Source organism: Camelus bactrianus, chromosome 15 (genome assembly GCF_048773025.1).
Source record: "Camelus bactrianus isolate YW-2024 breed Bactrian camel chromosome 15, ASM4877302v1, whole genome shotgun sequence".
NCBI classification, from domain to species: Eukaryota; Metazoa; Chordata; class Mammalia; order Artiodactyla; family Camelidae; genus Camelus; species Camelus bactrianus.
In genome coordinates, this window is record NC_133553.1 from 39,609,045 (window position 1) to 39,635,499 (window position 26,455).

The 26,455-nt window shown below is 44.7% G+C and overlaps 1 protein-coding gene and 1 long non-coding RNA gene across 3 annotated transcripts in view; one reads left to right on the forward strand and one right to left on the reverse strand.

The window, feature by feature from the left end:
* Positions 1-26,455, forward strand: part of LOC141573403 (uncharacterized) — a 280,711-nt gene that overhangs the window by 85,325 nt on the left and 168,931 nt on the right. The window lies entirely within an intron of this gene.
* CDC42EP3 (CDC42 effector protein 3) lies at positions 936-25,426 on the reverse strand. Of its 2 annotated transcripts, none has more exons than XM_010967662.3 (2): positions 24,672-25,426; positions 936-2,945 (listed from the first exon to the last, which is right to left on the reverse strand). In XM_010967662.3, exon 2 carries the CDS (start codon positions 2,707-2,709, stop codon positions 1,945-1,947), a length of 765 nt encoding a protein of 254 aa, XP_010965964.1. In that variant the 5' UTR covers positions 2,710-2,945; positions 24,672-25,426; the 3' UTR covers positions 936-1,944. The 2 variants fall into 2 exon arrangements, with proteins under 2 accessions (XP_010965964.1, XP_074234835.1); XM_074378734.1 differs by lacking the exon at positions 24,672-25,426 and adding an exon at positions 24,006-24,615.

Below are 26,455 nucleotides of genomic sequence, written 5' to 3' on the forward strand. Positions count from 1 at the left end.
TAAAATGAGAGAATATGATCAATAAAAGTTAAGATAACAGGTTAAAAGAGTCTTGTTAAAAATGAGATACAGGAATGACTCTTCCTCATTCACCAGGTTTAGAAGAGGCTGGGAAGTCTGCTTGGAACTATGAACTGTGAGTGGAGTGTGGTAGAACAGGAAAAGAACACTGGAAAATCGTGGCATAGAAATACAGCTGGGAAATTAGGGCAGGAACTTAGTGCTCTAAGGGAGCCTGCTGCCTCTTCTACTTGGTTAGTCATTCTGTGTTTCACCTGCAGTTCAAAGGTATTTCAGATGACTAAGATGATGGAATTGCAACAATTCTCGACGCGGTGAGAGAATCACTGAAGTGTCTGGAAGAGGAGGTCATTTCAGGGATACATTTCAAGGAGAAATGAGTTATTGTGTGCAAGTGTTTGTCTTTGAGGGGAGAGGGCTGGTTGACAACGGGACAGAAATCAGTGTGTACACTTCCTTTCCCTGTTTCCTTTACCGACATCGTCAGGACATCTCTGGCTCCTTGTGGGGGGAGTGGTCTCTGCTGCCCTCTTTTTGGCCTCCTTAACCTTGTCTATGTGGCACCTGCAGCATGGAAACATCTGTCCTATAGGGATGGGATTGAGGTTGCGTAAGTTTGCAATGTTAAAGTAAAGGACGAGAGTCACAGAAGTGAGTTTTTGAGAGGCTCGCATCAGTGCTGACTTAAAAAAAAAATTCTCTCACATGTTCATTTTTCCCTAAAATTAAGGGGCCTTGTTTCCGGAATCTCAAACCTTTGGGAAATAATCAAAATTATTGAGTGAGTGGAGATCATCTCTTACCTTATTTTAAAGGCTCAGGTACACTTTAGAGAAGCAGTTTTTCTAGCCCTGGACTTAAAAGAAAATATAACTATTATCTTATGTTTCTGTTTATTATTATAACCAAGAAAATTGATTTTAACATTTACTCTTTATTGTGTTGTATGAAGTACCTATGTAATGCAAGTATGCACTGTACTAAAATACCCATATTTCCAAGTAACATTATGTGGTGTAGCCCACAGTCTCTGCAGAAGCATTGTGAGTAACCTGTGCCTTTACACTTTACAATCCGTTGTTGGCTGCTGTGAAAAGTATGGTAACAGATGAAGGAAAAAAAAAAAAAAGCTAAGTATGAATACACTTTTCTAAGCATACACAGCTTACAGTGGAACCCCAATGGAAAAAGTCAAATGACCACATTTGATGTAGTATCTATAAAATGTAGACTCTGCAATAAAAAGCCAAAGGCACATAAAAATATATTTTAACTTTAAAAATAACTTAGTTACAGTAATACTTTGCTTGTGTCTTACCAACATGTAGCTGACAGTCAAAAATTCGCAATATAGATATAATATATAGGGATATATAAGAGCTACAAGAAAATCCCCAAAACCCATAAAGTTGTTCAAATGTGAAAACAGAGAAGTTTTTAACACTGAAGATTTGCCATGGTGAGCCCAAACAACATAATATAGAAAAGAGTCTAGAAAAAAGGCTTAGGTGTTAAATAAATTTTGACTTCCTCTTGCTCAGAATATGCTGAAATGCCAGAGTACTGTAAAGGTCCTTAATGTGACTGGCACAGCCCTTCGCAGCTAAGCACTGCCAATCTTGGCCAAGCCAGATTTCTTATGGTCTGGAAACAAAAAATGTGAGCTGTACACCAGCAATGCCGCCGAAAATTGGTCTGACTCACTTCCTCTCTTTGCCAGGACAGGTTTCTTTCTTTTTCTTTTTAACTGTTTTTGCAAAACAGGGCATAATAGGTAAAAAAATATTTTGTAGGAAAGTTATTTTAGAAAACCCATCACACGATGGCAAACAGAGCCAGGGAAACTCTTCTCTTTGACTGTGGTTAGTTTTGTTTTGTTTGGATACCTTTTACCCCAAAGGAAAAGAGCCGGCGGTGTCCTGGTTACTTATTTTTATCCATGACATTCAGCACCTCATCGAGAAATGAGGGCCCAAGATCGAGCTGCAGGGAGAGGAGGGAACCTGTGAGATCAGAGAGGGACTCCTCTGATTTACTCTTTTCCTTGACGAGCTCACATGGGGCGGGATGGTCAAACATGTCCTCTGCCGCCCAGTCGGGGTACTGTTCAGAGAGGCTGGAAGAGTGGCTGTCCCTGCCCTGGCTGGACTGGGATGCGGACCCACTGGAGCCCCACGAGACATCCCCCTGGTGGACTGTCCCATTCTCCAACAGGCTGCTTTTCTCTGGGGCCTTCTCCTCCATGACTGGCTCACAGCTAAGCCGGGGCAGCTTTCCCGGCCCAAAGGACTCCTGTTTGGAATTGAATGTCACCGGTGACAATAATGGTAACATGAGTGCTTGGGACCCTCCAATGGTCGGGAGGGAGATGGCGTTTTTGAGCACCGGGGAGGGCGTTTCTGTGAACATGGAATCGGAGGTGCTGTTAGCCCGGAAGAACTCATTATGCCCAGGGAACTGGCCCATGCGTGCTTTCTCCTGGTTTCCAGGTAGAAGCTCATAGTTCCCTTGAAGAAAGGAAATGTCTCCAAAGACGTCATGCTGGCCCTCCTTGCCGATGTGAATGGTGTGGCGGAAGTCTCCAAGGGGAGGACTGATCATATCAGGAGACAAGATGTCCCTCAGTTTAAATTTCTTTCCTTTCTTGTTATTGGCAGCTTTCAGGTAAATTGGGGTCTTGGCTGGCATTTTGGAATTTGAGAATGTCGATTCTACAAAAGGGAAAAAGGGCCACTTTCTTCGCGGATGTTATATGTTTCCCAATATCCTTTTTGATAGGAACTGTCACATCATTTTCTCAAGTAGCTTCAGATGTGGCTCTGAAAAGAGACAGAGGTCTAAGAGGCCTTCCTGGACTTACAGCCAAGCAGGGCTTTCTGGAGAGCGGTTTACATCATCCAATCCCTTCCACAGCATGGAGAAACCTGGAAGAGAAACCGAAGCAGGTTATAATTAGCTGACCCTTCAGGGATCACTTGGGTCCGACTTTTTCACAAGCACCTGTAAATAATGGCAGAGCCAGTTCCCATCTGAAGCCAAGTTTTATTTTGTTGTTTCCCTCTATTAAGTAGGATTAAAAAGTTTAATCTTAACAAGGGTCCACTAATCTTAGACTTGCTTCAGGAGGTAAAAGAAAAAAAAGAGAGAGAGATTAAAAAACCACAAGCTTATGACATCAGCACTTTTAAAACATGGCCATGGACAGTTTTCTGGACATGTCTAAGATTTTAGTCCTTTTCCTCTGTTAGGACAACTGCTGTCAGCACATAACCAGAGTGATTTCAGCTCCTTAGATACAACTGGATATGTTTTAAGATATATTTTCTCTTTTGCTTTGGCCTTCACACCAGAAGACTAGGACTATTTTATTGTTGAGTTTCTTTATATAAATAAAATTAATGCAATCTGATGAGTAGTCGTGTAAGTAAAGGAGCTGGAAATTTCATTTACTAAATGACAGTGACCAACATACTAGTGTCCAACAAAATCTCAGTGAAATGCATTCTTACAGATGAGAAAACTGAGATTCAGGAGTCAAGGAGTCAAAAAAACCCAAGAAAACCCACTCCCTCTCAATAACATACAGCCAGTAGGAACTGGAATCTGGAATCAAGCTGGGGCAGAGAGAACTGGGATGTCAAAAATTTCGGGATTTGGAGGCATTCTGAAATGGAAGGAAAAGAACAAAACCACTTCTTTTTCAAATAAGTTGGGTCTTCACCCAGGAATCCTTTGGAAACATCTGCTGATAAGCTTGTACCCTCTCCCTGTGCTGGGCAGGATTCCAAGGTGACCCCCAGGGAGTGGCCTCCTAGTGTAATTAATGCCTTTGTGGGTGAAACTGTGACTTGCTTCTGACCAAGGTGATGAGATGTCACAACCCTGACTAGTTTACATTATAAAAGATTCCACCTTAGCAGACTGGAAGGAGACTTCCTTTACTGGTTTTGAAAAGTAAACCACTATGGTGACAGGTGAATTCTGCCAATAACCGGAGGGAACCTAGAAGTGCATCTTTCCCTAGTTGAGCCTCTGGTGAGACCAGAGCTCCAATCCCTGGTTTACAGCCTGATGAGACCATGGAGCTAAGCCCTGGCGGAACTCCTGGCCCGCAGACACTATGAGACAATACATGGGTGGGGCTGTGAGCCACTAGTTTGTAATTTGTTACCTGAGAAGAAGACTAACACAGCCTCCCTGCACATGCTGTGCGACACGATTAGAAGTGATGAGCTATAAAGTTTGGGGGCTCTCATCTTACAGATGAGAAACTCTTCATCTCTTGAAAACAATCCTTCAACTCTTTAGTTACATCAGCTGATGTGGAGAAGCTAAAACCTTCCCCACCGTGGGAATTCCTGACATGACTCGGCTGTGACCTCTCCCACTGGGCTCTCCTCCCCCTGGCCACAGAGCAAATATATAAGTAAATACTCTGAGGGCTGGGTTAGATGGTGGCTTGAGGAGAGCCACATTTGCTTTGTAGCAGCTGGAGGCCGTCTGCATCTGCCCTGTGCCCCAGATTTCTTTCCTTTCAGCAAGAGTTTTAAATTCATTTGCCCGTAGCAGGTGGCAAGAACTGTGCTTCAGCACCCACTGGCAAGGTAACAACTGGCTCTGTTTGGGAAGTGGCAGGGACCCAGGCCTGTAAAGGCAGAGAAGTATAAGCTGGTGAGACTGCCCTACCGTGACTTTGGGAGTGGGTAGGAGGCCAAGGTGGCATGAGGGTTTGCACCCAGAGTAGGCTACTCTGGAAGCTGCCAGATAGACTACACACTCCAAGGAGGAACCCAGCGAGACTGCCTTCCTTCAGATGAGGAAGGCACAGAGATACTGTTAAAGGAGATGCCTGATACTGAGCAAGTAGATGGGAAACCCTAGAACAGAAAACATGCTTGTGGGTCCGTCATTCTCATGGTTTTCACTTGTATATGGGTCTTATAATAGTAACAAAAGTGGAAGCCCTGGGTCTTCCTGCAAGAACATCAGAACATCTTTCCCCTCTAAGTGCACAAAAGCCCAGGGTGGCTGGCATCACTGTCCTGTCCCTGTGGGTACAAGCATGATGACTGCCTGCAGGAGCAGCTGGGGCACTAGGCCCACAGAAGGTGGAGGGTAGTAGCTCCGGGGAACAGCTGCCCACTAGAGCCGTGTTGTCGGCACACATGGCCAGGAGGGCAGCTGCCATGGAAAGACACAGTGTGTCCACCACAGTGCCAGGGCCTGCGAGGGCTGTGTGTGGTCAGCTGGTGGAGCCAGGGTTATGCAAGGCCAGAACCAAGGCAAGGCATTCATTTGAGATGCTTTGGAAAATTAAAAATACCATGAAGATGCAACCAGAGAGTGCTTCTCTGCCCCTCTGACTGGATCACTCACATTCACCCTTTATGCCTACAGTGACTGGGAATATGGGGAGCAAAAGCGAGGAGAAAAGGTAGAGGATAGGCTTGCTACACTTGGAAAATCCAGGGGAGGAACGCCCAGTCCTCAGTCCCTGCTGGGCCACGGCCACAGGCACTGCAGGCCCCTTGCCAGAGGCTCGCTCAGCCTGGTAGAAGTTGGGTTTTATGTCAGGAGAGTGGATACAAACGTGGGAGAGAAGCAACAAAAAACCGGAGAAAAATAAGAAAAGGGTTGCTGGGTAAAGGCTAGATAAGTTGCAGGCACTGAGATTCTCCAGAGTGGGAAAAGAAAGGAGATACCTTAAAAGGCATTTTTCTTATCTTTCTACAAATATTTACATAGTATTTACTACCAGACAGGGATGGAGGCTTCTAGGACTTTGGAAACAATAATTTGTATCGAATTTCTACCATGTGCCAGAGCTAAGAGCTCCCCAATACACTGGAAGTGTAGAGGAGGGGAGGAATTTGGTGCAAAAATGTCGGTTTTATAACTTTAGACGAGTTGGTGTTTGTGGTATGAGGCTGGGGAAATATCTGAGAGCTCTGACCTGTCGTCTGTCTTATCTGTCATCTTTCTGCCTCCAACTCAGGGGCAACATGCTTTATCCTAGGAGACACAATCCAATACTGATAACTTGACCCTGACCACTTCCTCCCCATCTTTCTGAATATTCTGGGCTCCTAGGCTTATAAGCCAATGGACAGCCATGCCCAGACTGAATGCTCTCAACATCTTCTCTGTAGCTAATGCAGGAACCTACAGGGCAGTTGCATCACTGAGAACAAAATGGCTGGTCCTGCAGAGGGTATGTATATGTCTCCCAGGAGCCACCAACGCTTCATATGATAGGAAGTGTTTACTGAGAGCGTCTCTATGTGCCGGGCACTGTTCCAGCCTTTGATGTGTACTAGCTCACTGACAAGAACCCATGTTAACATCCCCATTTTACCAGTGAGGCACCAGCTTTGCCAAGGCTGCACAGTACCAGGCACTGCGCCAGGTGGCCAGGCTCAGGCTCCAGACATTGAGGTCTTAACATTTAAGGAGCACACTCCCTGGGAACTCAGCTCCCAAATGTGAAGGGAGTGCCTTATAAAGTCTGTTTTAAGATGCAAATGTGTGATAACACGCAGGGCTGGCAAGGGTCGGGGAGCCTGCACAGGTCCAACCTCAGTGGAAAGTGGTATCTATCAGAACTACAGACCACATACCTTTGGCCCCAGAATTTCACTTACAGAGATTTATCCAATTTACGTATATGGGAATAAGGAAATGATATATATACAAGGTTGTCAATCCAGCATAGTTTGTAACAGCCAAGGGTTGGAACCAACCTAACTGTCCACCTTTAGAGGACTGGTTATATAAATTAAGGTGTATGCATACAAATGAATATTACACAGGTCTACAAATGGATGAAGCAGCTCTTTATATGCTAATATAGAAAGAGCTTCAAAGATGTATAGGAAAAAAAAGATAGGTGCCAAAGTGAGTAGATAATATCTGTGCTGGCTTGTATGTCTATAAACTACCTCTGGAAGCACACACAGGAGGGCACGGGGAGTGCCCACAGGGAGAGTAAGTAGATGGAAGGGGATGAGGGTAGAAGAGAAGTTTCTCACTGTATATCCTTTTATGATTCTGGATTTTTGAACCATGTGAATAATTAGCTATTTTTAGAAGTAAATTCATGGGTGGTTTGGGGCTCAGATTGGACTTTCCTGCAGAGACGGTTTTATACATACATAGATCCTGAAAAGCCTACTGAACCTATGAACTACTGATCATGATGCAAACATCATTATGGGACGGCATGTGGATACAAAGACCCTACGAGAGGGCTGAGCCTCACCTCCCCTGAGCCTGTCGAAGGGACAGGTCACTCCTTCCTGCAGTGACCAGGCCTTCACTGAAGAGGCTCCACCAGTCTGCATTTGCAAAGTGGAAAAGGTCTCAGAAGAGAAGAGTTTTTCGTCAGCAGGAAATGAGAAGAGGCAAGAGACCCAGGCTGCTGGGGCACCCACAGGGAGGGAAGCACAGGCAGGTGGAAGCGCTGGGGCTTAGGGGTACAGCGCCTTGTTTGAGAGGTGGTGGGGGCACAGATGGGCAGCATTTTATGGTGGAATGATCCTAAAGGCCACAACACAAAATCCTGTCCTTCCTCACCATGTTCTGAAAAGGAGACTTGGGCTCCCGACGCTGCTGGCAGCTGACCCACGTGGCAGCAGACAGAGTGAGGGATGAATCAGAGGGAGAGCCTGAGTCAGGGGACACCCCAGAGGAGGAAGCGGGAGAAGAGCGAGCCCTCCTGGGTGTTCTAGGAGCCAAACAAAGAGCATTTCCAGCCTCTGTTATCAGTCAGGCCTCTACCACCATCAGTAACTCTGAACCAATGGCGCACTCGGGCCTCTCCTGCTCTCCAGCTATCTTGCATTGCTATCATTCCTCCCCTCCCACCATCTCTGAAAAAAGAAGGGAGGGAAGGAGAATGGAAGGAAAGAAAAAAGAGAGAGAAATTGTCCCATGTGTAGCCTTTTCTCAAAATCCTGCCCTTGACTATGAACTCCCAAGGCTGCTAATCCTTTTTTCTGTAGTTCTTGGATCACAGTTTGCTCCTCTTCCCCTCCCTTAGGTGACACTCATCTGGGAAATAAGATTCCTCTGAAAACAAAGGTTCCAGTTGTTGTGCACTGGAGAGGACAGATTTGCCAACAAAAAGGCCCAACTCCCCAGTCAGTTGCCTGCCACCCTCTATCAAGGTTAGAGAGGATGTCCGGGGGCAGATGTGTGGGCATGGAGTCCGACAACAAAGGCCCAGGCCCTCACTCAGGAATTTGTGAGAAGCCTAAGGAGCCCAGGACACAAAAGGACTCAACAGGAAGTTAAAGGCACGGTTTTGATAAGAAAGGCAGAGTGTCAGATGGTCATTGCTGCACCAGGCTAGACAATTCCAGTTTCTTACATGTGACTGATTTAAGCACAAGTGACAGTATTAATAAGACAAATCAACACAAAAATAATGATTCAGTGAAGAAAAAAGTGAAGCGACCACCCATGGCTTCATTCCCTTATCATCCTCTTGGATGAGAATGATGCCAAAAAGACCAAAGCAGAGCAGAGGCCAGGAGGTAAGGGAAAAAGCAAGGGGTTATGAAAAAGTCACACACTGAAAAGTCAGTTCCTAGATGACCAGAGTTGACTGTACTGGCAACTCATAGGGCTCTAAAAAGAACAGAGGTTGAGATTTTTCAAAATTCCATTTATTTTAAGAAAGGAATGTTTGGTTTATCTACTAATTGTTTTAAGATTAATTCTTAGGGGAGAAAGAGGGTAAAAAATGTCTTGTGTCCTGCACAGTAGGTTACAATTTTAATTTAAAACACACGTGCATAAAAACAGGGCGGGGGACTGTCCTGAGGGACCTGTGGGCTTTTTCCTTTCTCCAACTTGGCGGGAAGTGAGTCTGCCCTGGACTTCCCCTTTTCTTGCTTAGTTGTCACATCCTTTAAGTACCTGCCAGCTTCTGCTCACCTTTCGTTTTGTCTCAGCATTGAATCAACATGCTCATCTTCCTAGCACCCGGACGCAACACCATCTGGGCCCCAAGCAGAAATACTCAATTATGCCTCCTTTGTGCCTGAACCAACAGTCCCAGGGAAGAATGGCGACCTGGCCAAGAATCTGCCACCCCTTCCCTACCCACAATCATCTTTGGGGTATTTCTCTCTGCTGACAACGTGGAGGAGACAATTCCACTGTGATAAGCCCTGGAAAAATATATTTCACCCTGGGCTCTACACTTAAAAGGGGTAAATGTGACCAGGAACATGTTCTTACATGTTCCCAGGAGTCTAACCAGGAGACAAAGGGACTCGTGACAGAGTGAAGGAGTGGAGCAGCTAAAAGAAAACTGAGGGAAAACAAATCTTTCTGGATTCATTTAATTGTAATGGAAACAGGATTAACTTGTTACTCAATGCCCTAGGGCTACAAAAGCGGAAGCTAGGGAGAAAGAGATTTTGGATCCTCCAAGGGAAAGCCCAGGGTTCTGGAAAGATGGAATGGGTTGCCGTGGAAAGAGGGGCAGTGTACCGGGCACACAATGAGGCTCTCATGGGCAGTGGCCTCCACGATGTGTATAGCGGGTGGGGTTTCGTCCCTGTTCATTCTCAGTCTGCTATGTGGGAGAACTATCACTGCTCATTTCCTTGTGGCCGCACGTCACACTCACCTATAAAGAACACGCACAGACTTTCCCAAGAAGACTTACCATTTGAAGATGGCAGTTTTTACTAACACAAGGGATGACCAGACAACCTTCTGTATCAATAACATTAAAATATTACTACATGGAGGGCACTCATGCCAATCCTTTGCAAACCTCTGTAGGAGCGCTTCTTTGGATCAAAGAATTTTAAAATGCAAGGGGAAAAAAATTGTATTATTAGAGATCCAACACTGAATTTAACATGGAAGTCTAAGACAGAAATAAATGTAACCAGAGAATACCCTAGTAAATGGCATCCTGAAGGGATGCTTTTCATATTTTTAGTCTGTTTTACTCCACTAGTGAGAAGATAAGAAGATGCCTTTTCTATTTTTAGATTCTTATCCTCTCCCCATATTCTCTGAACTGAGGACACAGCTATATGCTGCAAAGCTGTAAAATGCCATCAGCTCAGTTCCCAGCTGCCTGGCTGTCATGCAAATGAACTTATTAGCCAGACTGAGCAGACTATATTTTATAGACCCACTCAGAAAGTCTATGCTCCATCTCAACCCTCAATTATTTATAAATGGACTTCTCTTTTATGATTAAACTACAGCTTGTATTTATTTTTCTTTTACAACCCTAATTATATAGAGACCCACAAATACCATATGGGAGACTCACTGCTTGTGTGGGTACACTCCTCACATTTATAGGATCTAATTGTACTATTAGAAAGGATTTTTAGAAGCAAAATTGGAAGACAGAACATCCACCTCAAAGTACCGACCCTGCACTTTTGAAAAGAGGCCATTACACCCTTTCTCCCCATTAAATTGAGTTATTGGGGAGGACTCAAGATGGATGTGGGTCCCTGGCAGTTATAACAAGTCAGGAGAAGGGCCTGGCTCATTTATCATGACTAGTTTTACAAGGGACTCGGCCTCAGGGCTGGTTACAAGGACCAAAGCAGACGCTCTAGCTGGTGGATATGAATCAAGTAAGACCATTCCCATGAACTGCTGCATGCTTCTAGAACTAATGGATCTGACTTGGTTTGCAAAGCTGCAAGGACAATATCTATCAATACAGGATGAGAACCTGACTGAAGTTGTCAGCACTATTCAGCCAGGAATTGGCTCAAATTTGTAAACTCTGCTCAAATCAAGTAACCTGTGAAGTTACTTAGTTGCTCATCAAAAACAGACAAACAAGCAAACAAAAAACTACTAATATTTAAGTCAGTAATTATTCTCTGAAAATTCCAGCTCTAGCAATAGTCTTATCAAATGATCCAAACAGGTTTGACAGGTGTCCAGAAATTCAGGCTGTGGTCACTTGACCCATAGTACCATATGGTATGGTGTTCCTCGTCCTTTGTTTTTATAACACATCCTCAAATTTGGGCTCTGTGACTACTCCATTTCCCTAATGGGGTGAAGGGACAGATACAGATTTCTGTGCTGTTCTTCCATCCTGCTAGGGCCCTTGACAATCATCCGTGCTCACTGGATGGCCTGAAACTTGGCTTTTCCATATCACACCAACACTGAGTATATCTGGAACCTCACAATGGCCAGAGCATTCTCTGCCCACTTTCATGGAAGGCTCCCCTGTTATTTGTACATTAATATCTGTACACAAATATTTGTTGAATAAATATCCTTTCTGACTAGGCTGAGAACTCTTCAGTGAGCATCAGCTGGGTCTTATTCATTTGCTTTTTTGTCTCCCACAACACATGGCACACAATGCACTTCAAGCTAAGAAGTGTTATTTAAATCATCCATAACCCCTGCTAGACCTTCCATCATGAGAGGTAAGTTGCTTTGCCCCCAGGAACCATCCTCCAGTCCAAGTCTACATGGGAGCCTCCAGAAAGTGGCAGATTTGAAATGCCTGGTTTGCTAAAGAATTTACACATGTGAATAGCAATGGCTGGGGTGCTTGCTGTGAGCCAGGCAAGACACCTCTTAGGAACCAGTCTTAGATTAAGCCCGTGTCTTGGGTCCATCAACCAAAACGTGGAGAAGCCAGGATTTCAGCCACGGCAGGACTCGAGTCTCTGCTTTTAACCACTGCTGAATTGATAACTAATGTGAAGACTGCCATGGAAGTGGGTTGAGAATAAAATGGCTACCCAGACTACCTGTCCTGAAGTCTGACAGCACCAAGAGGAAATGATACACTATGATCTCAACATCAGTGTGAGGCAGAGATAACTTGACCTTGACATGAACTAAGAATGAGTAAAATGGTCTCAGACACCAACCAACCCCTCCAACTCTAACTCACCAGGAATTCTCAATATTTTTGCCCTTGTCAAAAAGAATCTCAAAAGGGATTTGACTTTAGGTAAAAGAAAAGCCAAAGATAAAAAATTTGAGGTAATAAAAGCCCCCTTAGCCTCAAGGAGAAAAACAAACTTCCTGTTCTTAGAAAAAAGCGTTAAGTGCCATTAATTATTTTCCCAGAGGAAGCACATGCATCGTGGCAGTGTATGGGGGTGCCCTGTACACCCACAGGGCTTCCACTGGACAATAGCTCCCTTCCCTTGCTATTGACACCTCACTTCCCTCCTAACTTTCTGAAACTAAGAACCCTGTGTTCCATACATGACTTGTCCCCCCCACCTCCTTACCATCAACCACTATTCATAACATCCTCTAAGACCTGCTTCAGTCACTTCCTTCCTGGAGGAATTCACGGACTTACCTCACGCAATCCAGGCTCAGTACTGCCTTGCTTGGAGGTTTTCTTGGGTCTCCTGTAGACTTTATATTTTTTTCCTGTTCTGTGATTTTGTGATTTTATGTCTGATATCTCCAGGTGCTCAACAAGAATAAGGTAGGCAAAGGTGCTATAAAAAGAGCTCCTTCTCTTTATGCTGGCTCACTTGTAGAGCCCCCTCTTGGGCTGTGAACACAAGAGGCCCTTGTGTTCAAATTTTATTGAATAAGCCCTTTTAGTTTTCCCTATGCCCATCTCTTAGATCAAGGGTCTGCAAATTACCATAGGTGGGCCAAATTGGGCCCCATGCCTGTGTTTGTAAATAAAGTTTTATAGGAACACACCTGTGCTCATTCTTTTATGTATTCAGTTCATTAGTTCTCAACTGAGGGTGATTTTGTGCCTCACCCCGCCAGGTGACATTTGGTAATGTCTGGACGTATTTTTGATTCTCATGACCGTGGGTGGTAGCACTACTGGCATTTAGTAGGTAGAGTCAGGGATGCTGCTAAACATGCTGCAATGCACAGGACAGCCTCCACAGCAAAAAATTATCTGGCCCCAATTCCCTGCAGTGCTGAGGTTTGGGAAACACTGGTGGAGCTGCTTTCATACTGTAAGGTCAAAGTTGAGTACTTGTGATAGATTGCATGTGGTCATAAAAACCTAAAACACTATACTACCCCTTTATGAGAAAAGTCTGAACCTCTGCCTTGGATGTTGGCATTTTCATAGGGTTGATGGTGGCTGTCCATCCCCCAACCCTCAACAATCCCCCTGCAATCACACCCCTGTCCATGGCTTCAACTACCACCTCTAACGCTAACTTCCACACTGGTGTCTTCAGCCCACGTGTATCTCAGTCTAGATCGGTGCTACTCAAAGTGGGTCTGTGGACTAGGGCCAGCCCATGAGGAGATAAGGAAAGAAACTTAAAGCTTCTAGAAACTTTTTGACATAATCAAGCATATGGATCTGTGGATTTTTCTTGTTAGTTAGGCTCTTGGCAAGTTCAAGTTCGGGAGCTGTGTACTGTCAGGTGTGCATGGAAACTGGGTGTGGTCCAAGAAGCTGCTCTGTGTGTCCAGTAGGAGCAGTACATAGTGGATTGGAAATTGAAACAAAAACAAAACACTAAAAAACACTTGTCCTTCGCATAAAGACTCACTGGACTTTTCTCTCCTAGTCTTTTAAACTTTGCCACTTTTCTTCCCTCAGGTACTTCCTATTTAACTTGTCCCAGATAGGATTTGCCATCTTTCTTCCTCTTGCTGGCCCTTGGAATAGGCCTCCTGTACTTTTCCCTCTTGGTAAATGGCAGGAAGTCACTGCAATTCAAAACTCAGTTGTCACCCCAACTCCTTCCTCTGCTCACTCTCCACATTAGGTCCTATCATGTCTCCTCTTTTTTGGGGGGTGGAGGGGGAGGTAATCAGGTTTATGTCTTTATTTTTAGAGAGCATTCCCTGTACCACTTGAGCTATACCATCCCTCCTATCATGTCTTCTCTTACCCATCCCATTGCCTTGGCCTCACTTCTAGCCCTCAAGATCTCTCTTCTACACAGGGCTTTTGCCTCCCCACCTGTCTCCTTGCCTTCAACCTCATCTCCTCCCACTTAATCTTCAATCTCTATCAGAAGGAGCCATCTAGAATGCTCCCTTAACCTACAATGGCTGGCCCACCATTACATCCTGGAGATAAGATAGACTTGAGGCCCACTATAGCAATCAGGGTCTCGTCCACCCCTGCGGCTCTAGCCCCAGCCAGTTCCCCAAGGCTGTGCTACCTTGTTTATACCTCAGACCTACCAAATCTCTCTTTATACTGCAATACTACTGTCTCCTCCACTAGGCTGCCTTCTCCTGGGGAGAGAACTATATTTAATTCATGGTTGGCACTGAACAAATAATTGTTGAATGAGCAAATGAGAAAGTTTGAAAGAGATTGCCTCAAAAAACTCCTTCCTATTCAACCCTGCCTGCCCTGCTGAAAACACAAGCCATGTCTTTCTGTGACTCCTGTAGGAAAATAAACAAATAAATAGATTCATTTAGCAAGGAGTTGTAACCTATTTCCTGGTGGAAAAGGCCTTCTTTCATTTTCCCATCTATGAGATATTTTAACCTTTCTCTATCCATGCAGGGTAAGAACTTAACAGCCTATCAGTGCAAGCCACAGTAATTCTACAGGCTCATACAGATCTTTGGGATTAAGGCAAAGAGTATTTGTTGACAGGCTATTTCAAAGGGAAGTGACTTCTATCCATGACTGCCATGTGCAAATAGTCTTAGACAGGCAAGACTAAAAAAAATTGACAATACGTTTCCCGGAATGCAGACTTACTAGTTATTTTTAAGCCAGTCTTAAAGAATGAAGCCCAGGAGAAACAATGAGCTTGCTCACCTGATCTTTCCTTTCAAAAGGAAATGGATTAAAAGAGAACTTGGGTTATTTAGTCCAAGATGTACAGGGGAACCTGCAAGAAACTAAAATGGATATTCTACAGAAAAGAATTGTTTCGAATATCAATATGTGATTAGCACAGATCAGATATTTAAACAAAACACCTATTAAATGAATGAACACATGGGCAAGCAAAACAGTAGATACAGCTCTCACTGCTGTTTTAGGCCTTAGGGGAGGAAAGAACTGGGTGAAACTTTGAACCAGCCTTGTAGGATTCTTCTACAATTCCAGACACATACAGGTGCCAGCTTCCTCCTGTGTGAGTGGAGACAATCACCCCGAACATGCCTGTCTCTCAGGTGACTTTAACAGCTGAGTGTGAAAATCTTCAAAAGTGAAAATCTTCATAGGATGTGACGCAAACACAAAGCATCTTTATCCCAAATGAAAAACCAGAAGATCTATAGAAACACAGTGTGAAAGAAGAGAACCATTCTAATTGCCAAAATAACCACATCGGTTTCTCCTTAAATGTCTGCAGCAGTCACCAGTATAATTGCAGATGGGGCTAAAATGCTTTGTGTCCACCCTGTGAACAATCGTCACCACTGGAAGGGATTCTTACCTCTAGCTTATTAGAGGATAACTCCTTCTGTTCCTATACATGTACATGCATCCTTTGTCTTCAAGTATAATTCTTCCAGCCTTGAGAACGAATGGGACTCCTTTGAGTTGGGAACATTACAACCAACCATTATCAGTCAGGTAAAGAAAAATGGAAGTGCATATAGTTATTTTCTTTAAATATGTGGTGAGCTATCAGGTGAGAGGGTATCAGTACAGTCCCAAGAAAAGAATCAGGTGTGTGATTAAGGTTCAAGGAGAGGCTGGTGGGGCTGGATATGAGGAATAAGTCTAACCAACTTGAGTTAATCAGCTCGAAGAATAGGAGAGGCCTGTCACAGGAAGTTTTTTCAGCTAAGCCTGAGATTGTGGTAGGGATTCCTGCGCCAGGACTGGAGTCTGGGGAGAGACCCCCTAGTTCATGTTCCTTCTTTAGAGTAGTAGCCCCTGGTATGTGCACGTAAGCTACAGGTACACACAAGCTACAGGTACACACAGACAGGTGACAGAATCATAGATTTGTGTTTGAGATGTATTTATACTTAATATTACAGACTAAGTATTTTAGGACAATGGGTTCCTCACACCATGTTCCCTGAAACCCTTGGGGCTCTAGGAAAGCACCTCTGGGACACTGGTGAAGGGAAGGGAGACTGAGAACTGTAGGGCCAACCAGTCTCCCTAACCATCCCTCCCTCCTCCTCTTTAACCAAAGAAATTCTGTTATTTTCTGTTAATATACTGGGCTTCTGTTAAGATTTTCTTTCTTTGCCTTGGCAAAAAAAGAATGAAAGAAAGGGAGGAAGGGAGGAAGGAAGGAAGAAGAAAGAGAAAGAAAGAAAGAAAGAAAGGAAGGAAGGAAGGAAGAAATGTTGGAAAGAGAACTGAGTCAAGAAGAGGGATTCAAGCTCTCTGTCACTCAAATTCTTAGGGACTTAGTTTTATCCTGTTAGGAGAGGGGCCAAGAAAACAAATGTTAGGGTTCTGTGATTCTAGACATTTACAGAAACCTCTAGCTTCCAGGGAATTTTAGGAAAAAAAAATAATACTTTCTAATGAAGTTAAGACTATTCTTAGAATCAAAGTACTTTTTTAACTAGCTTATAAAATTTTCATTATCTTTTCTCATCCTTCCTGGTGTTAAATTAAGGGTACAAATCAATGCCAGTGACTTTCTCTGGGAGCCTCAGCTTGCTCATCTGTAGAGTGGAGACAGTAATGATATCTTCTTAGGAGAAGACAACACACAAAGTGTTTGACAAAGTCCTGTTAGGCGATGAATTTACAATCAATGGGAGGGGCAGTTATTATTATTAATGATTCCAAAAAAACTAGAGCTGCATAAGGAACAAAGGCTGGAAATTTACCATCGGGATTTTTTCCCAAACTTATTTCTTTTAGACCTTGGGATTTGGCCACTTAAACTGTTATAAATAATGTGAAACCCCCCCCAAAATGGTCTGGTTTCAAGTATAGTCATCCCTCAGTATCTACAGGGGTGGGAGTTGGGGGAGGTGAGGGGTTGGTTTCAGGATGTCCCACGGATACCAAAATCCACAGATGCTCAAGTCTTTTATATAAAGTGGTGTAGTATTTGCATATAACTTTAAATCATCTCTAGATTACCTATGATACCTAATGCAATGTAAATGCTATATAAACAGTTGCTAGTGTATGACAAATTCAAGATTTGCTTTTGGAACTCCCTGCCTCCGAATGCTCTTGATCTGCTGTTGGTTGAGTCTGCAGATGGAGAATCCATGGATATGGAGAGCCAACTGTCCAATTCCTCATTCTGAGAAAAAGCTGGAATTGGGAAGAAATCACTGTTTTACTCCCCACACCGCCCCTGAGCTATGTGGGCAGGGGCACTCAGCCGGCAGGCAGGCGAGTGAAGCACACTTGCCCCTCAGGGGAGCCCACCACAGAAGGGCTTCCATGAGAGGAATGCAGAGCAGAGTCCACTCTTGAGTGTAAACTTGTATGCAACTTAGAGAGCACCAAAAGTCTAGGTTATTTGGGAAGACTTTTCACTCTGAAATCATCTGGGAGCAGGAAAACAGTTTCCAGTTTGGTGCTATGCTGTGCACACAGTGGGACAGGTGGTTTGAGCTGATTCACTCAGTAAGCAGCAGGCTCTGGAGAGAGCCTTCCGCATGCCTTCACCCAGGCCCTGGCTAGTCACTCACCTCCCACAACGTTCATTCAACAACAAACATCTACTGAGGACCTACTGAGTGCTGGGCACTATTCTAGGAACCGAGGCCACAACAATGATGTGGTCACTGAGCCTACATCCCCGCATGGAGACAAGTGATCGGTAAGTATGCCGAAAATGAATGGTTCACGCAGGCATGGCTGGAGAGGTCTAGATGAGCACCAGGAAACAACACTAGGACCGTCATTCTTCCAGCACCTGGGCTGCCTGGTCTGTGCTCTCAGTGGACACATGGTACTGAGACACCACAAGCACACCTGGACAGGAGAAAGCTTCAGTGGATGTTGAAACTGCCCGGCTGAGAAGACACTGAGGAAGTGCTGGTGGTGGCTTGATTTTCAGAGGACCTTGGGTGATCATTACTACCAGAACCAAAGGGTTGGAGGTGCCTCCTTTTGAATTTGAATGTTTTGGTAGCCTGGGAAGGAATAATTTTACTATGGCTGGACATAAGCTGGATAACTGAAAACGATTTCTAGCTTGGCAAGAGATGATGCTCTAGGTAAAATCAGATAATATGGGTAGGACTAGACTGTCTGCTTTTTCATGAAGTCCTATTGTAAGAAAGATGAATGCCAAGCTAAACTAGGTTCAGTCCCTACTCTCAGAAGTCGGTAGTCTACACAGCCACAAGGGTCAATAAATGATAATTTAAACGCAGTTAAGTATTACAATAGAAGGTACAAAACACTATGACAATGCCTCAGATGCAAGAGAAGAAATAATAATGGAATCACAGCAGTTTAGAGCCAAGAGAGAGCTTGGAGAACTTTTGAATGGCTTCCTTTGTAGCCCTACTCCTCCCCTTCCACATCTTCATAGACAGAGCATGCCCAGAGAAGGGCAAGGATTCACCTTGTGACATAACTGGCCAGTCAAGGGCTTAGAGCCTCATCTCCTGCTGTGTTAAAATCAATGTTATATGTCTGAACTGATCCTTGGCAAAACAAAAAAAAAAAGTTTAAAAAATAGGTAAAAAGAGAAAGAAATCACATATATTCTGAAAGGGCAAAGCCACATTTCACCAATAATGCCTTTGCTTCTTTAAAAAGTGTGTGTAGCCTAAATGATTATAATGGATTTGAACAGACAGGTCTTTTTCAACTAAACTCAGTCATCTATCATTGGCATGATGTGTCTACAAATATGACCTTCAAGTTGTCACCAGAACATGACGGATTCCCAATGTGTAAGCTGTCTAAATAGAGGCCTGACTTTGAAGTTCTCTGCCTTCCACGCTGGCTTTGGCTGCTCTGCCCAGATCTGTACCAGTCTGCTTTTCAACACAGGGTTTTACATTATTAGTAGTAAGATTGCTATGCTAATAGGTGTCACTGATCTTGGGTCACTGGATTCTAGAGCTAGAGATTATCTGAAATCATTTGGCACCAAATGTCTCATTTTAGAGATGAGAATAAGACCCTGAGTGGACATAGTTCCATAGCTTGGGTCACCAGAATCTGTTTTCTGATCACTAGTCCCTCTGTGATTCTCTCCTCTTAGTTCTGCATAAGTTTTAGCAAATATCAGATAAAACGAGGTGGTGTTTGCTGGTATCTTCCAGCATGTTCTTGTGGCTCTGTTCCTGTATACCCTATGTTCTCTAAAATGTCCTTGAGTTCCTTCAGCTCTGTGGCGTGTGGCTTGACAGTTCCTAGAGTGTTTTCTGCCAGACTAGCTTTGCCAGCTGCTCTGTGGGCAAAATGACTTGAGAGACACTATCTCCTCATGGAGGTTCACTGTACACAGTGACATGTTAAATGCTCTGAAAAGTCCTGCAGAAAGGGACCTCCATCAGACTGGTTTCCCAAAGAACGTTTTTCTGATGCTATTCATGTAGAGTTCACATTAGATGGTGTGATCTCTGTGACGCAGTTTAACAAAGAACCAAAGGCTAGAAGGCTAATGATGACTTTCTCAATTATGCAAATAAAACCCAAATCACTGAAAATCCAGGTTTTTAAACATTTTAAATTTGAGATACAAAGTCTACTATTAATTCATGACTTGATGAAGCAAATACTAATTTGAACTCATCAGCCCTCAAACTCATCAGTCTTCTTGGCTATTCAGAAATAGTAAACTTTTAAAAATCAGTGTGATTTGTATTATAAAACTGTATGGTTTAATTTCAAAAACTGCTCTTCCACCAGAGGTACTGTCGAACTCAGTCCATCATCATGAGACTGGTGAAATCTGGCATTGAAGAAGTACATCAAGGCCAAGGAAGGCTTTTTTTTTTTTTTTTTAAAGGAAAGAATATACCTGACTATTGCTGTGGAACTATTTAGCTATTTATATTATTTATTCTGGTTTGTGGGATGCCATGTTGATTTGTAACCTTTAGAGGGTAGGGGCAGGAAAAAGGAAGATTCCAAATGGAGGTAGGCAGTCCTAAGGCTACTCCCCTTGATTTTGAGGCAACCTGGGTTATTTTAAGCCAAGCCATCCTTTCCAGAATCCCTACTTCGGTCTGAGTAACCTCCCACAGCTAATCACAAACCCACAGTATCAAAGGCAGAGGAGGCCAGGCAGGCCCCATGGGTTATCCAGGGCACCCCTCTAGGTTTCAAAGGCCTCCTTACTCTATCTTTCACACCAGAAGCTTATCTGGCAGGGTCCGGGCAAGTGCAGAACTTAGAATTGTAATGAGGCCCGACTTATGCCAAGGCCAGAGCCTTCCTGCCTGGTTTACTCCTGGTTCCTGCCTCTTGCTTCAGCTTCTCTTGGAGCAACAACATTATGAAACATGTATTAAATGTCCAGTGAGTGCCAAGGACTGAAGGGCCAGGCTCCATGGATGTGGTCACTGGTCTCAAGGGTGTGACTGTCCAGATCAGTTACTGGACCCTGTAACCCCTGACCCTCTAGAACATCAAAGCAAGGATTGTGTTCCACACACTAAACTCCACTTCATCTTTGGCACCTTAAATTCCTGGTAAATCTCTTTGTGGTTACTGCTAGCAGTTTGATGCAGGATGCACTGCAGAAGACTGTTGCCATACCTGTGAGACTGAACTATCTTCAGTAAATAAAATAATTTACATGGTACTCCCTAAGGCTGGCAACTACTGTCATCTTCTGTATGGCGGTAGTGTGAGATATGGTGTACGACATAATAAGTTGTGCCAGAGGCGAAAAACCCTTGGAAGAGTCAGATGTAATAGCTTCCCTGGCCCTCCTTCCTTTAGCGCAAGGTCAAACAGACCTGAGTTCAAACCTGATTCTACTTACTTTGCTGTGTGACTTTGGCCAAGTTACTAAACCTTTCTGGGCCCAATTTCTCAACTGGAAAATAAGAACAATACTATCTGCCTCAGAGAGCAGTTGTGAATATTAAATGAGACAACCAGTATTAAGCACCTAGGGGAACAACAAAAATAATCGTAAAGCATCAACTTTTTATCGGGTGTCCTCTAGACCTGGCACTGTTCTAAAGGCATTATTTTTAAACTTATTTAATCCTCAGAGTAACATCATCTGCATTTTTGTAATTGATAAACTAAGTAATTTGTTCCAAGACCCACAAGTATTAAGCACCACGGCGAGGATATGAACCCAGACAGCCCCTGACTCAGAGGCCTTTAACCTGAGAGGATTAGCCATTCATACATGCACATATTGGGTTGTTAAATTGCATATGCGTGCTTAGGTATGTTCCTTACTGTTTAATTTTGGGCAAGTTATATATAACTTGTTCTCAGTTTCCATACCTGTGAAATGGGGATACTAATGGTGCCTTCTTCATTGAGTAATTATTAGAAATAAATGAGTTAATCAAGGTAAAAGGCTGAGAAGAGGGCTTGGCACTTAGGACAGGCTCCATGTAGGAAGTACCCTTAACATCCAAAGTCATGGAACAGTGTGATATATTAAGAGAATTCTTGGGCTTCAACGCTTGATAAAGATTTTGTTGCTCAATAGAGTAGTTTCAAATGATTATACTGTTCTTGCTATCAAACATACTGAATTTAAAAAATAAATTTAAGTTCCTTTTCCATCAATGAATAAACAGGTCTGCTGGATTCTGGTTAGAAAGAAATTATGCCAGGGCTAAATAAACTCAGGATGAAAGCAAGAATTTTAATATTAAAAAATCAGAGCAGTCTTCTCAGAGGTTTTTCAGGTTATGAATTGAAGTCCACCCTTTGGAATAAATGCTATGGCTACTGGGTAAAAAGCTTTTGAAAAATTTATGGCCTGGTAAAAATCTTTGGGTCATGTAGGTTAAAACAGCTCTATCCCTGATGCTGTTGAATCCCATGAATTTTAGTAGTGAAAAAGGGCAGCTTTTGTGAACATGTTGGACATAAAACACCACATTAAAGGAAAAGCTGGAGTGCAGATAGGGCAAACCAGTTCATGTGAGCACTTTTGCAGTGATTTTTATTACTTTGTGTTTATTCATCTTTGCACCACGTTTAAATTTACAATAAAAAGAAAAAAAATGTGCAACACTCATTACTCTAGCTGTCTTTACATGTTCTATTGAGATAGAACAGAATTTCACTCTCAGATTTTGGGGGAAGGGGGAGCTCATCTTATTTCATGTCTGTAACTGCTGCCACAGCACCATGTTCCAATCAAGGAATTCATAATGTAAATCTCTTGCAGATGATAGCCACTAGAAAACAGAAACTGCCATGGATCCAGAAACGCTTCCAAATTTCTCCTCTAAAGTTCTTATCTCTGAGCCCAGAGGCTAGAACTGAGTCTTGTATTCAATGAGTGAGGCCTTCTGGGAAATCTGCATTCTTTGGGAGACTTAATGAAGAACTTTCAACCCTTCCCTGGTTCCTTGACTATTAGGCTTTATCATTTATTTCACATATGACAATGCTAAGCATTTCACAACTGCCTAAACTTAATCTCTAAGTGTTTAAATCTAATCTGAAAACATACCTGTGTCGCTCATTCTTAACTGCCAACAAGAGCTCATACAAATTTCAGCTGGTATCAAAAAGAAGACCTCTGAAACGGTCCAGAAAAGAAGCTGCCATTTCCTGGTGGTTAGATGAAAGATCTTTTCAAAGTTAGAACATTATAGGAGTCTTCTAAATTGCCTTAGGAATATCCCGAGTCATCGCCAGAGCTTCTGGGAGAGCCTTTTGTCTCCCAGTGATGTTAAGGGAAGTCCCCAAGAAATGCTTTGCTATTCAGATGTAGACATCTGCTGCTCTCCTGATCTTTGCTCTTTTTTAAAGTCAGCACCCCCAAGAAACTCTATGATGCGGTGAAGCCAAAAAGCTGGGGGGTGGGGAGAAATCTTTGTCTCCCTAACACATTTATCAGTTCCCTCCCTCTACCTAGCACCTCCCCCTCCACCCTCAGCACACAGCAACAGTGACTCCCCCAACTACACCAGGGCTGAAAAGATTCATGTTGCAATACCCTCCTGACATTCCTATTCCCGCCCTCATTTTAATTCACTCACTCTTTTCCTTTTTTTAAAAAAAAACCAAATGTAATTACTTGACTGTCAGCCTGGGCTGCACTCTGGGGCTTTTACTCCTTTCAACACAGCTGCGCTCCCGGCTTTGATGCTGCTGTCCACGCAGCTTGTCCCAGCCACAGCCTGGCTCTCCATAATGTAACATTCAAGTGCATATTTATTTTTAAACTGACCTCTCCTAGACTGTACAGTATAAAGGAGGTCCTGCCAAAAAATATGCTACTTTCTATTTATAAGATGAAACACATGCCTCCTGAAGTCGAGAGGGGGATGGAGTATAATAATTCATAACGAAAAAATGGCCAGATCCATTCGTCCTCACATGTCTGATACTTGTCTATGTCAGAACACTTTGTTTCAAGGAGAAAGGAAAAAGAAAATCTCGAAAACGCTTCAGCTGTTCAGAAACCACCATCAAAACAAAAACAAAAACAAACAAACAAAACCCTGCCTGATCTGCAGGTTGGAGCCAACAGCCACAATGCACCCAAGTCAAGGGAGGAGACGGCACCCGGCGGTTACTGCCACCGCAGATCTGCACGGTGCACTCTTGTGCGGCTCTAGTGCCAGTCCACGATGGGAAGGGAGCGGTAGCCATGTGCGGCTTGTTCTCAGATGGAAAAATGCAATACGCACCCAGAATGGCTGTCAATAGCTCGGAGGGTGCAGTGTAGCCGTGCAGCCCCACCCTGAAAAGTGGGCACAAATGGTGGAGCTCTGCGTCCTGGTCGTGCCACCCGCAACCCCCCCCCCCCAGTTTGCTTTATGTCCCGTTTGCTCCTTTGTAAACCAGCTGGAAGGTGATGCCCTCGGTATCCCCGCTTCCTGTGCGTTTCCAAGCCTGGCACCCCACGCACGCCGGAAGGAGCCACGGCCGGGGGTTGGACAGACTCACAGACACGCAGAGAAGGAGCCGTGGGCATGCAGCAACTCACCAGTAGCGCCAAGGATCCCAGCCGCTGCCCCCAGGGCCGGTCGCCCGTCACCGATACCTCCCGAGGGCGCACGCAGTCCCTGCTTGCCACGCGCAGATCCAGCCGGGTCAGCTGGCACGGCGCCTACTCACAGCATTATCCGTTCCAAGACAGTGAAGGCGCCCGAGGCGGGGGTCTCCCGGCTCTCCCCTAACTCGGGCCCAGCCGCTGCGCTCTCCACCCTCTTGAGCGGCGGCCTGCGGCTGGGAAGGTGCGAGCTAGACTGAGCTCTCAGCGGCGGAACGCCGGGACTGAACCTGCGAAGGGCGGGGCGGCGCGGGGCGGGGCCGGCGGCGCGGAGGGCGGGCCGGGGCGGGGCGGAGGCCGAGGGCCGCGAGTTGACCAGACCCGCCGGGGTACCTGCGCCCCAGTACAGGGCGCGCGGACCGGGGTCACGAGCCGCCTGGCCAGCGGGACCCCGAAGGACAATGCGCGCTCATTGTTATCGCCCCAGTGTTACCCTCACGGATGCGGCTTCCCTCGGAGAAGCTGTGCTCGGCTCCCTCGGCACAAAGACGCTCGGGACGCTCAGTTCAAAAAGGGACCCGAGGTACTAGTGCCCGGTGTCAGAGGACAAAGGGACTCCGCCCGCAACCCAGACACATGTATTAAACCTCGTGCGCCCACCTCTCCTTGTCCAAACGAGCCGATCTAGCCCGACAAGCCTGCGCGCGGGGTGCTGGGGACTCTCGGGAAGCAGAAGCCACCTGATCGCGCCGCCTCAGCCGAGCCACGGGTCCCCGGGCCACTCGAAGCCCAGGCTTGCGGGGAGGGTCGCGCGTTCTGTCAGTTTCCAGCTCGATTCCGCTCGGAGCTGTCGCCAAAACCTGGAGAGTGGATCTGGCGCACTGGAGACGCTTGGGGGCTGCCGGTAGGGCAAGTGGGCACGCGAACAGTCGACGTTGCAGGTTTTTCCAGTCCCGGGGGAGGTGTTTCCTCTCCCGCAGTGTCCCTTGCCTAAAGCTGGGGCAGGCGGGTGGAGGCCGCCCCAGACGGCAAATGGCGCAGCGGCCAGCTCTGGAGCGTAAAATTCAGCCTTGGGCCGCACGTGCGCCCGCCGGTCATTGCGGCCACCGCCGCTGCGCGCCCCGCCCTTCCTCCCGGTAAATTAATCTTCTTAATCCATCTCGTCTCTTCCTTCTTAAGTAGTCCGCCTGCGGAATGAGTAGGCGACAGGAAAGGGCGTCGTTTTCCTGCTGTAAGGTTCCAGTCTCTACGGTAAGCCTGGGGAGAGGGCTGGAACCCAGGAGAATCGGGTGCTCTGGGCCTGGCCTCAGCCCTGCGACTCAGGCTGGCTGCAAATCCTGGCACAAAGAGAGAGCCCCCAGGTGACCTTGACTTTACAGCTTCAGGTCATCACCGCAACGCTCCTGGGTCTGTCTGAAACCTTAGAGGATGCACTTGAAACCTACGTTGTAAACCTCGGCTGACGTTAAGGTGAAATGAAAAGGAAACGGACACAACTGTTGTGGAAAGCAAAATACTTGGGTGGAGTGTTAAAAGCCTCAAAGAAAATAATAGTTGGCAGGTCAAATGGCCATGAAGTTGGAAGTCAAAGACAAAACTCAGCTGAAGTGATGTTAGAAATTTGACAAGCAAAACAGTCCATGAAGATAAGAGACCTAGCATTATTTCCTTTCTTGAAATGACAACTACTCTGAAGTTTCCTTTGGCAGATACCTGGATTTTACTCTAGATTCCTGAGAGTTTTACCAGGGATTCATATTTCAAAATATATGTTCCCTTTGGCACTAATGTATATATTTTATGTATGAATTTATTGAAAAATATTAAATGTTACTGACCTACTTAGATAAAGGTATTTTATAAATATTTATGCATAGCTTTCATTGCACATGGTATTTTTATAAGTACATATAGTATGTTTATATATTTATTAAATACATGAAAAATTCCTTTTGCACACAGACATTCTTTACACATGTGTCTTGTGTGTAAAACTTTTTTCATTTGCTCTGCTGTTAGCTGCTGTTAAAAACACTTTATTTCCACATGACTAAGTAACTTCTTTTTACAGCTTCTGCAAATATAGAGTGGCAGGTTGTTTAAGGTAGTAATTTTATTCCCAAACCCCATTTTCACTTTTCTACACCTTTCCTCAACTTCTAGAGACATTCCTTTTCAGCCCTTTCTTTATGAGACCTAACTTTTGGGCTCTAAGCAGTTTATCCAGAAGCTACCCCTTCAAGGGCCTGGTGGTGCTGATTTGATTTATTCTGGCTTCTTTGATGTTCCACGTTATTTACTTTTTCTGAACATCTTGGTGTTGCACATCTCCAGTGAGGGAGAATGCCCTTATATGGTGGAGTATCATTCCAAGTGAGGGCATTTCCTGTAGTATGATGGCTTTTAGGTTTGACGGATTTTGATTTCAATATGGAAGAGAGAGA

What these genes read in the sequence shown, in the direction of transcription:
- CDC42EP3 (XM_010967662.3), bottom strand. Translation starts at nt 2,709, where the DNA reads ATGCCAGCCAAGACCCCAATTTACCTGAAAGCTGCCAATAACAAGAAA.